Here is a 12,547-nt window from a genome sequence, read left to right as displayed (position 1 = left end):
TTTCAGTAGAGTTATATTTTGTTGACCTCTTTTAAGGGCCCAATAACTTTGATTTGATTACCTTTTGTCATTTGTTTTGTGAAAGCAATTTTTTTTAAAAAATAAATCCATCCTTTTTTGGAACTTTAAACCTGTGTTTTTTGTGCTTGACTGCTTGGTCCACGACAGTAATAAAAAAAACAAGCAACCGAATGCAAAGTGAACGAAGTGTGTGTGAGTCCTTTAAGCACCGAAACTTCAATAAAGCAGAAGCAGCCGGAGCACAGAGCGAAGGAATATGACAAAATAGGAAAGGTTTATAAGCATTTTAGTGCATCATGTTTGCAAATGCAAAAAAATAACCATCTTAGTCGACAATACACACAAAATAAAATGCATCTGAGTACTGGATTATTGCTGGCAGTGAGCCTTGAAGTTCACGTTTTAAAAAACAAAGAGCTCTCGTTTCACCTTGACAGACTCATCAGGACCCGTGAATATGAACGCAAAGTTTGTGTGTGTGTGTGTGTGTGTGTGTGTGTGTATGTGTGTGTGTGTGTGTGTGTGTGTGTGTGTGTGTGTGTGTGTGTGTGAGAGAGAGACAGACAATAAGGGGGTCTGTGAACACACCTCTGTTTGTCACTAAAAACACAGCATACTCCTCCATGGCCTCCAGTCTGTGTAAACCCATCTCATAACACAGCTCCTCAATCACCTCCAGAGCAACCTGAAAAACACAACACACACACACACACACACACACACACACACACACACACACACACACACACACACACACACACACACACACACACACACACACACACACACAGAGGAGGAGGGTGGTGTGACAGATGGTATCAAAGGCCACACTCAGGTTGAAGAGGATGAGGATGGTGAGGAGTCCAGAATCAGCTGCCATGAGGAGGTCGTCAGTGATCTTGATAAGAGCTATTTCAGTGCTGTGGAGTGGGCGGAAACCGGACTGGAACTGTTCATACAGGTTATTGCGGGATAGGTGAGAGTGGAGTTGGGAGGCAACTGTTTTTTCAAGGATTTGGGAGATGAAGGGTAAATTGGAGATAGGATGGAAGTTGTTGAAGTTGGAGGGGTCGGCACCAGGTTTTTTCAAAATTGGAGTGATGACATCAGTCTTGAAGGATGTAGGAACGGTTCCAGTGGTGAGAGAGGAGTGGATGATGGCAGAGATGAGGGGGGGCAGAGAGGGGAGGCAGGTTTTGACCAGCTGTGTAGAGAGGGGGTGTAGTTCATAGGTGGATGGCTTGGAGTTATGGATGAGTTCTGTGATTTCTGAGAGAGTGGGGAGCTGGAAGGAGGAGAATGAATGTGTGGATGGGTGAAAGTTGGCTGAGGTGCTGAGGTGAGGGTTTGAACCAAGGTACTGGTGGATTTTCTGGATTTTTGTAGTGAAAAAGGACATTATGGAGTTGCAGAAGGAGGTTGTATACAAGTGAGGGGAGAGAGAGTCCTGGGGTTGGGTGATGGTGTTAAGTGGGGAGAACAGTGACGGTGTTTCCTTATTTGCAGAAATTATACTGGAATAGTAGTGGGTTTTGGTGTTGAAAATGGAGTCGTTATAATGTAGGATGTAGTTATTGTACATTTCTTTGTGGATAGTGAGACCAGTTATCTGGTATAGCCGCTCAAGTTGCTGACTTTAGGCTTTCATGAGCTAAAGATCGGGGTGAACCAAGGGGCGGAGATGGAGAAAGACACAGATCTGGTTTTTAACAGAGCGAGAGAATTGGGGATATTATGGAGTCCAGTGTTGTAATAAGAAACCAGATCATGTCTAAAAGAGAGATACTGCAAGTCCTTCCTTCCTGCTGCAGTCAGACTTTACAATCAAGCTCCCAGTAGCTCAGTTCACCCACCTACAAACTGTGCAATAAAAATGTACATAATGATGCTGTGCAATTTCATAAGAATGTTGCTGTAAATATTGTATTTTTTCTTCTGGAAGGGGAAAATATTTATATCTATGCACTGTGTGCATTGTGTGCTGCTCTCCTTTTTATTCTGTTCTATTTGCTGCTGCTGTTACATTGTAAATTTCCCCGCTGTGGGATCAATAAAGGTTTAATCTATCTATCTATCTATCTATCTATCTATCTATCTATCTATCTATCTATCTATCTATCTATCTATCTATCTATCTATCTATCTATCTATCTATCTATCTATCTATCTATCTATCTATCTATCTATCTAGACAGATTAGTATGTTAACAGGTATGATGAGCTGAAAGTCTGAGCTTTCAGCATCATAAAAGTGTCTCTCTTTTTACCAACTAGATCTCCATGGCAACTGATGCTGTGGAGCTAGAACTCCATGGTAACTGATACTCTCCAGCTAGATCTCCACCGTAACTGATGCTGTGGAGCTAATCTGGTCCAGGATTTGTTCGGAGTTTCAGATTGAAATTGGCTGTAAGGAGCATCTCCATTCAACCCAATCATTTATGACCAATACAGATTCTCATGTGAGGAAAATGTTTTATCTGTAAACATGTTGATCTGTATGTTACTAAAACCACTGAATGAAGCTGTGTAGTTACAGTATCACACACCGTATGCATCGTGTTGCCATGGAAACCCAGCATGTTTTTAGTTGGATGCAGAAATCGTATAAACATATCTTTATGTTTGGTCTGTTTACTCAGCTGATAGAACACTGATCAGAACATTGATTATTCTACTGGTATTTATTACAGAAAATATTCAATCAGTAACATTAATTTCATTTTGACTTGTCCACAAATTAAAGTGATCTCCTGCATTATGGGATGGTGTCAGACCTAAATGCACTTCAATACAATATCATGTTTAAATACATGAAGTTTAAAGTTAAGAACTTTATTGTGCAGCTGTCAGTTAGAAACAATCAGCTGCTTTGATCAGTAAAATAAATACATTATACACGTTGCAGTTTTCTACCAGCCTTCCTGTTCGCATCATTTCCAGTCGCAGCTTTTTAGCGTCATAAATTTTTATATTCCTCATTGTTCTCCATTAAAACAACCTGTAGACTGAAACAGCTGAACATGATGGTTAGTTAACTGCAGAAGAGTCACATGACGTGTTAATATGAACAGAGTTTGAAGCAGAAAGTCTGAGTTAACAATGTCGATAAACACCTTCCCACCTGTTCACTCTGACTGAGGTTTTAGTTTTTGTTGAGCAGACACACAAAGAAAGTCTGGATATGTTGAACTGGCTCCATAGTTCAGCCCTCTGGTTTCCTTTGCTTTGTTAATTTTGTCACTGAAATTGCTTTACCCTAACCAATTACAGACACACACAAACTGACAACAGTAGCTGAACACTTACAGAACACGTTTTGAGTTTCACATGACGTTCAATGCCTCCAGGAAAGAGAAACAGCTGACGTTTGGAACTTCGTCCAGCCTGAAGAAGCACAAACACACAATCATATGATTGCTACTGAACACACACCAGATATCACAGACTGTGACTGACATTTAGGAACACAACTAAACCTGCATATTTAATGGAATAGAACGTTGCTCGGAAGTACTGTGCAACTTTGAGATACTTGTGTCTGAAGGTACAATCACAATATGATGCTTTGCTACAGATTAAGCCATCCAAATTAAACAAAATAAGAATTGCAGTATTCAGTAGTTCTTATTTCTACAAATCCTATGAAAAGAAGAAAAAAAAGTGCTTTTCTCTGATTATGTCACAAGCCCACTGCTTCCTAAATAAATCTTTACAACTTGCAAACTCTACAATTGTATTTTTTAAAATGTATTTGCTAAAATAGCTGCAAACTGCACGTTTTGCTAAGTATTGAATGCTTCGACAGGCTTAAATTGTGCTCTGGCTGGGAGCTATTGACAGACTATAGTCCCCAGAAACAGGTCACCCACTGCAAAACTGATGTGTCTGTGATACATTTCTGACAACAATGAAGCTCTCGGGCACAGAGGGAAAAGCTCAGTCACACTCTGGATACACAGACAATAGTTTCACCTTTTCATGGGATCTGACAGGAAGAAGAAAACTCATCAGCCTTATTCTTCAAAATTTACTCCAGAGCAACCACATTAATCAGCTGATTACATCAATAATAGTATGATAACTAATCAGAGTGAACTTTTTGTTATTGCAAACAGTGAGGAGTGGAAAACAAAAAAAAGATGAACAAATAGTAGTATATTCATGAGCACATGTATGAAAGCATGTAAACCATAACAGCAAGAGCAAAACAGTCCCAACCACATAGTGTTTTTAAACATTTCTGAGTACATGTCTATATGTTCGTTTATGTCTAGAGTTAAGTATAGTCAGCAAATGTCTTTGTCTATTTTGTTTTTGTTTACTGTGCCTTGCATGTTTACACCGGGCTCTGAGAGACACAGCCACAATATTATGACCACCTGTCTAATATTGTGTTGGTCCCCCTTATGTGGTCCAAAATACTCTGAACCATTGGGCCTGGGCCAGAGGACCTCTCAGGGCGTCCTATGGGGTCTGGACCAGGACGTTGGCAGTGGATCCTTTGGGTGCTCTAGGTTGTGCAGTGAGGCCTCTGTTAATTAAACTTGTTCCACTGCATCCTGTTGATGCTTGATCAGAATGGAGTGTAGGAAGTTTGGAGGTCAAATCAACATCATGGGCATTTTCCTCAAGATGTCCTTGACTGTTGATTGTTTGATGTTTTTGCAATATGGTGGGTGCATTTTCCTGCAATGGTAGGCCAGTGATATTTGGGACTGTCATTTGCATGAAGGAGCGTGCTTGTTGTGAGACAGTGTTTATTTTGGTGTCTAAGCCTCATCACATGGATGCCGAAAGCCAAGGTTTTCCAGCAGAACACCATATAGTACCAATATGATGAATGCTATTCACTTCACCTGTCAGTAGTCATAATGTTATGGCTGATCAGTGTACATATGGCAGAACTGACAATAAAGTTGACTTCAGCTTTTGACAGTAATAATTTACTTTATGATGAAACCATTACTTTCAACATTTAGGGACATTTTGCTACTAATATTTTCACTATGTTTATGCATAATTCAGTATGCTACATTGTGGTTGCTACTGGTTTAGTTTAAAAGATGTGAATATGTTTTGTGCCACTGCAGATGAATAAATGGAGGCACTGACCATCATAGCCTTCAGCTCCATGCTGTTTGGTGCAACCATGCGACCTCCAAACTGGTACGTCTTCTTCAGATTCTGCTCGCACGCCTTAGCTATGCCTGACACATTTCAAGGAAACATTGTATGCTTTGGTAATCTGTTCAGCAGATTTAAACTTGGTGTTAATGTGGCGGTTTTGTTGTTTTTCTCACCTTGATACTGTGTCCCTGCACTGCGAGAGGCCTGCTGCAGATATTTCAGCAGGAAGGGCTTGAGGACTTCAGAGCAGCGATGGAAAGCAGTCAGGATGTACAGCAGCCTCCAGCCTCGTTGGCAACTATCGCTGCAGAGCACAAGAGGGCACGCTCTGGATCACAGGCTCAGGGGTGAAAGGCTTGTAGTGTGTATGTGTGTGTGTGTGTATGTGTGTGTCGTCAGTAATGTGCGGCCAGCAGACTTACGGTTTGGAGCTGGTGTTGGTGGTAAGCTGTTTGAGGAGCTGGCAGTAAGCCTCATCCCTCATTAAGGCGAAATCTGCAACGAGCTGAGGAGACACACACACACACACACACACACACACACACACACACACACACACACACACACACACACACACACACACACACACACACACACACACACACAAAGAATTTATATATACATGCACACACACACATATATATATAGAAAGCATAAAAATGCATTTAAGCATCTTTGGAGTCTAAGACGCAACACAAAAATGCAAAACTGGCAACTTTATAGGAGGTACAAACTGTAACGAAGTCCTCTCTTAAAAACTTTTTAAGACATTCAGACCCAAAATGCCAAAGATCAGCAGGGAAAATCCGACTTTTTCTTATCAAATCGGAACAACAACTGCACAACAGAACCAAGCAGGTATGTATATACACAGTGCTTAACAAATTTATTAGACCACCATCCAGTGTAAGGTGTTTGTCACCACTGCCCTAAATTAATAGTATTCCTAATTACCAAGATATTCTTTTATATTTCTGTAATAGTTAATCCGCCAGTGTGTGCAAGATCTTTAATTTAAATGACATCTTTAATGTTAAAATATAATTACTGTTGTTATCCATGAATTTTCAAATTTACTGTTTTACAAAAAAGCAGAAATAAATAGTAAAGCACATTATTATTTCTTGACTGACATACTAAATTACAGTTATTTGCTTGCATCCCTGAACAGAAAAATGTGTTTTAGCGGTTGTATTATGTACTGTTCAGAACTCAATAAGAAAAGATATTGTGGAAAAGTGCATAAAAACAATGGCAGCAAGAATGCAGGTGTTATCAGGACCATAGGAGGTCAAAGAAAACATTAAGATATTTGGTTAATATATGTGAATAAGGACTATTTAGTTGGTTCTGGGGGCTTCACAGTGGCTCAGTGGTTAGCATTTTTGTTTTGCAGCTGGAAGATCCCTGGTTTGCGTCCTGGCCTGGGCCTAGAATCTTTCTGCATGGAGTTTGCATGTTCTCCCTGTGCATGCATGGGTTTCTCCAGGTTCTCCGACTTCCTCCCACAGTCCAAAAACATGCTGAGGTTAATTGGTGATTCTAAATTGTCCATAAGTGTGAATGTGAGTGTGACTGTTTAGCCCTGTGACAGACTGGTTACGTGTCCAGAGTGACCCATGCTGCTGCAACGACTTAATATCCCTCCACGGAATAATACAGTCGACTGAGGCCTTGTCCACACGTAGCCGGGTTTTTGTAAAACCGAATATCCTGTCCCCTCCGTCTAGAAAAAAACTTACGTACACACTACCTCCTTTTTAGAAAAAAACTTCATCCACACCTAACCGCATAAGTGTGTTTTCAAGCACATTCATAAGCATGCCGGACCTTTAGGTGGCAGTAGTTCCCCAAATCCTAGCAAGGTGGTGGAGAATAACCGTCCTTAACGTCGTCCTTCGCCTGTGTTGTTGAATGTGGAGCAGTATCTGGGCTTGTAAAAACAAGCAAGTAAAAAGCGCCTGTACAAGAAACAGCATCCAAAACCTTGTGAGAGCATCCATACTGTTACCGAATGTAAACACAGGTCGCATATGTGACGTAAGAACATATTTTGTCGCAGGCGGTGACGTTTCGAAACGCAAAACCCCGGTTACTGATGTCCACATGCAGACGCATGAAACGGAGAATTCGCAAATCTTCACTTTGGTCGGAATTTTTAAAAAGAATCGTTTTTGATGATGTAAATCTGCGTTTTCGTGTGGATGATAGGCCGAATCGTAGAAAAGTATCTTCGTTTTGTGAGATACCCAGCTACGTGTGGACAAGGCCTTAGTCTATAGGTCAGAGAAATCAGTGCACCAAGAAATAATCGTGACCGTATTTACCTTGAGGAAATTGCTCACCACCTCCTGTTCTGTCTGTCCTCTTGGGGAAGAGTCACCCATGAAACGCATGATGCCTACACAAAATACACAGACACACACACGTCAACGGCATTAAAGTATGAAAAAGCAGATTTTGCAGAGAAATCTTGCACTTGAGTGCTTAAAATCTGGTACAAATGAAGTCATGCCATTTTTCAATCACAGATCTGCCAGGAGGGATTTTATAATCTGTGCAACATACATCGTCCTCGATTTAGATCAGAAAAAATTGCCCCAAAAAATCCCTTTAACTAAACAAAAAGTCTCAGAGGAAGGATCCCTTTTGATGGCTGGACATGCAATAGATGTTAAAAGGTCCAAGAACGCCTCGTTTCAGTGGAGTATGAGTCGGAAATGAGATGATGTAATTAGAATGTGAGAACTTACATAGGAAGAGATCGGCTGCCACTCTGTTCATGGCTGAGTCTGTGAACTCTATCAGAGACTCAGTCAAAGGAGTCTGCAAAGGAGAAAATCATAGAAGTGTAATACAAACAACTCAGTATGCCCACAGCTGTACAGGCTGATAGCAAGAAGGAGCAGTTCACCTTGGAGAACTTGATCATTTCAGTAGGCTCCCTGGAGTCTCTGTTCTTGGTTTTGCTCTTCAGGGAATCTCTACAAGAGAATCAGTCACAGTGTGCTGCCGTTAGATTCAAAGAACGTATTCTGATAATTTGGGAAAAGTAGCAACAACACACTAAAAATAACTCAGTTCAATAAAAGTACACAGGTATTTTGAACAAAATGTACTTTAATATATTCATTATGTAGACTCATTCAGCTACTTTACTTACACCTGAGTGGTTTTCATTTCACTATTAAAGGATTACAGGAATCTCTTCTGTGTGTCTGTTCTTTGATATCATAAAATCTGCAAACAGCTTCAAACTTAGCAAGGACTTTGCTGAGGTCTTGAAGAAGTGTAGCATCGACTCATGATGCATGATGTATTTTGGATTAAGAGTGGCAATTCTGGGGGTGTTTTGGGTGTCATCAAGGGGTAGGGGTGGTCAAGAGGTTTGAATTATACTGCAGGTACTATGCTAGTTTGAAACAATGCATCATAATATCTAGAATTTTAAGATAATTATATTTTCAATTCATCCATCCATCCATTATCTATACACCGCTTAATCCTCACTGGGGTCATGGGGGGGCTGGAGTCTATCCCAGCTGACTCAGGTGAAGGCAGGGGACACCCTAGACAGGTCACCAGTCTGTCACAGGGCTACATATAGAGACAAACAATCACTCTCACATTCACACCTACGGGCAATTTAGAATGATCAATTAACCTCAGCATATTTTTGGACTGTGGGAGGAAGCCGGAGTACCCGGAGAAAACCCACGCATGCACAGGGAGAACATGCAAACTCCATGCAGAAAGATCCCGGGAAAGCCGGGACGCGAACCAGGGACCTTCTAGCTGCAAGGCGAAAGTGCTAACCACTACGCCACTGTGCAGCCCATTTTTCAATTCAATTCAGTTTTATTTATATAGCGCCAATTACAGTCAAATTGTCTCAAGACGCTTTACAGAACCCATATGCCTGAACCCCAGAGCAAGCCAAAAGGCGACAGTGGCAGGAAAACACCCTTTTAACAGGGTAGAGAGGTGGGGGGTGGGGGGCATGTAAAGTCTGTAAAATAAAGAAGTAAATCTGTTAAGTAAAACAGAGTTCAGTAAAAACCCCTCTACCTCTACCTCTAACCCTCTACCTCTCTATCTCTATCCCTCTATCTCTACCTCTATCTGTATCCCTCTATCTCTATCTCTATCCCTCTATCTCTACCTCTCTACTTCTTCTGTCCCTCTCAACCCACCCGGCCAGCAGCAGATGGTTCCCCCACATTAGAGCCGGGTTCTGCTCAAGGTTTTTTTCCCTGTTAAAAGGGTGTTTTCCTTGCCACTGTCTCCTTTTGGCTTGCTCTGGGGGTCAGGCATATGGGTTCTGTAAAGCGTCTTGAGACAATTTCACTGTAATTGGTGCTATATAAATAAAATTGAATTCAATTCAATTGAATTAACAAGTGGTGGAGTTGCCCTAGAACAGGCATGTCAAACGTATGGATAACTTTGCAAAGACATCAACTCCAAATTTCAATTTGTACAACCGTAAATTAAAATTAATTTCTAGATCTTGACAAGTAGTTTTGATCATAAAATAAATGACTATATTGTTCAGTTCCAGATACCTGCAGTTAAATGTTCTATGCCTTTGTAGATACTCTGTGATCTCTAAGATATATTGTGTAAATGATAAATTGAGGCATAATATTGTTGAAATTGAACTTCTTTTTCTTAAGAAATTTCAGATTGTTCATAATGTTTTGTACAATGATAGTTTGTTAAAATGTGACAATTTTCAGACTGTACTTTTTTGGACTAAAAGAAAGGGTTAAGTGGTTATTTATAGGTTATTATGCTCTGATGTTACTGGTCCTGTATGTGGCCTCTGAACTAAAATGACACCCCTGACCTAGAATATAAAGTGCAAATGTGTTATGATCCTGCTCCAGCTTCTGCCCTTCTTTCCCCTTCTTCCCCATTTTTCCTGCTTTCTCCCTTGGGTTCTGATCTGTTTCTGTTCTGTCCTGTCTCTTTGGTTCACTCTGTCTCTTTGGTTCACGCTGTCTGTCACCTCTCCCTCATGTCTCTCTCTCTCTCCCTGTTTCTCCTGCCTGCATTCTGCCATCAGTTAATTACTGCAATGAGTGTCAGCTGCAATAATCAGATCACTCCATTCACCTGTTCTCCACCTCACCTCCACCTATTTGAGCTCTGTCCTTTCAGTACAGTTCTCCGTTTATGTATTGTTTTAGTTCTCTGGTGTAGTTAAAGCCTTTCTTTAATTCACATTGCTGCCAGTCTGTCTGTGTCTGCGCCTGGGTTTCCCAGCGCCCCCCGTAACAAAATGAATAAAGTAGGATCTCACAATTGTACTAATGTCGAACTTGTATGAATGCACTGTATTATTTTCCTCCCTGGATTCAAGCATGAGAAGTGTTTGCATCTCACCCCTTCCCGCTGGCTGTCTGTCTGAAGTACTTCTTGGCAAACTCCAACATGTCATATCTACTGTCCAGCAGGGTCTTCTCGTCCAGGTCTCCGTCATCAAAGCCATCAAGGGAAACTTTCTTAAACGCAAAGAGTGACAGCGAAAAACAAAGAGTGACAGCGAAAAACAATGAGCTTGACAGACAGAAAAAAAAACAAATCCCTGTGTGAGCGCGTCTGTGCCTATGAACCTCAATCGTTTGATCAATTTCATGCGCGGCCATGGTCGACGCCACGGCGGCAGCAACCGCCGATGACACAGCGAACTGTCCCGCACCGCCACGAGGCTCCGCCCTGCGGTCCAGCGGCAGCAACAGGAAGTCAGGAGGCGCAATGGGATGGACGCACTCTGACGGGAAGGCGCCCGAGCGGCCGAACACGGCACCAAACTTCCAACCTGGTGCACAAACACAGAGGAGAGGATTACAGCAGATTGCTTTGTGACCTTAAACAACCCTGAGCCCTGGTCACTATCTGCCTCCCTCTGAGAGCAGGTCACCCTTTCATTTAAACAAGTCAGATCCTTGTCTGCATGCTTTTCTTTACCATTTACAAGACTCAGCTGTAGCGCTGATAATCTTGCACAGAACACAACCTCTGTGCTAATTCAAGATACACCACACATGGCTGTTTCTGTCACTTATGAGGACTTGAAAGTTTCACCATAACTCGGTCACTATACACTGATCAGCCACGACATTGTAACCACTGATATGTGAAGCGAATAACCATCTTGTCATAATGTAACATTCTGCTGGGAAACCTTGAGTCCTGACATTCATGTGGATGTTTGACATGTACCACCGACCTAAACACTACAGGTCAAGCAACACCCTAACCCCCCACCCCCCATGGCAACAGCAGTCCTTGATGCCAGTTGTCACCCTCAGCAGGACAATGCATCCGGACACACTGCAAAAACTGCTCAGGAGTGGCCCGGGGAACACAACAGAGCTAAGCTGTTCACCCGAGTTCCACACATCCAGATCCAAATCCTATATTGAGTATCTGCAGGATGTGCCAGGATAAGTCTTTTTCTTCTTTTTTTTTGTCTGCATTTGTTCTCATTGTTTAACTCCACAAAAGAGGTGTCAACATTGTATGAGATTGATGCATATTTTAGTCTTACAGCCAAATATTTTAATATTTAGTGCATGTGTGTGACCATCACCAGCCCTCCCTGAAAGCTAAGCAGACATTCTTTATTAGAATTCCCTATTATGAGCCAGGGAGGGCAGTGCTACACCTCAGTGATGTGTGGGGGAAACAAAGACTGGACAGGACGAACAGGACGAACAGGACGAACAGGGATAGAAATTAACAGGCGGTGCTATTGCAATTAAAGATTGTAAGGTGGTGTGTTATTCCCAACTACTAACTGCCCATCAATAAAACAGAAAAAAAAGAAAACCAACACAAAAGAAAAAGACATTCAATAAATAAATAAACAAACGGTACTGAGCAACATAATTGTGGATGTCTTGACAGTATAGAATAGAATAGAATAGGCCAGAAGAGGATACTAGTGCAAGAGAGAATGAGTTTAGGGTAGAGACTCTGGAGAGATTCTCAGCACATTCTGGCAGGTCCCATCATTCGCTGTCAATGGGACTCAGCAGTAGCTGGCGAGACCTGATCAAACATGCAAGTGTGAAGAACCCCAAAGCCCAGAACAGCAATCACGGCAAGGCAGGGCCAAGTCAACAGGGCGCCCCTCCTCCCGGGCTGTAGGAGCCACAGGGTGGCCCCCCAGAGAGCCACCGGGGCCACCGTGAACGACGCGGACCCAGAGAACAAGAGGGAGCAGCTACCAACACCCTCAGCGTGTCAAGACCGACCCAGGCGGCCCGGGGCACGAGGACCCACCCGCCACCCAAACCCCAACCCCGCCCACCCCAGCCCCCACCAAACCCCCCTTTCTTATCTTTCCAGTTAACTAAAATAGTTTTTTTGGCAATGGCGATAGCTG

At 42.2% G+C, this 12,547-nt stretch overlaps 1 protein-coding gene across 1 annotated transcript in view; it reads right to left on the bottom strand.

Annotated features, from left to right (window-relative positions):
- The window catches only part of myo15ab (myosin XVAb), a 110,912-nt gene that overhangs the window by 6,760 nt on the left and 91,605 nt on the right, over nt 1-12,547 (bottom strand). The window contains exons 61-70 of the mRNA XM_055009995.1: nt 10,770-10,975; nt 10,540-10,658; nt 8,066-8,135; nt 7,905-7,977; nt 7,479-7,552; nt 5,574-5,656; nt 5,325-5,455; nt 5,137-5,231; nt 3,331-3,408; nt 610-706 (exon numbers count right to left, since the gene is read on the bottom strand). Coding sequence (XP_054865970.1) covers nt 610-706; nt 3,331-3,408; nt 5,137-5,231; nt 5,325-5,455; nt 5,574-5,656; nt 7,479-7,552; nt 7,905-7,977; nt 8,066-8,135; nt 10,540-10,658; nt 10,770-10,975 — 1,026 coding nt within the window. The remainder of the gene's footprint in view (nt 1-609; nt 707-3,330; nt 3,409-5,136; nt 5,232-5,324; nt 5,456-5,573; nt 5,657-7,478; nt 7,553-7,904; nt 7,978-8,065; nt 8,136-10,539; nt 10,659-10,769; nt 10,976-12,547) is intronic.

This window comes from Amphiprion ocellaris, chromosome 4 (genome assembly GCF_022539595.1).
Source record: "Amphiprion ocellaris isolate individual 3 ecotype Okinawa chromosome 4, ASM2253959v1, whole genome shotgun sequence".
Classification (NCBI taxonomy): Eukaryota; Metazoa; Chordata; class Actinopteri; family Pomacentridae; genus Amphiprion; species Amphiprion ocellaris.
Note: the sequence above shows the minus strand (reverse complement) of the source record. Positions and strands in the feature narration are given on the sequence as shown.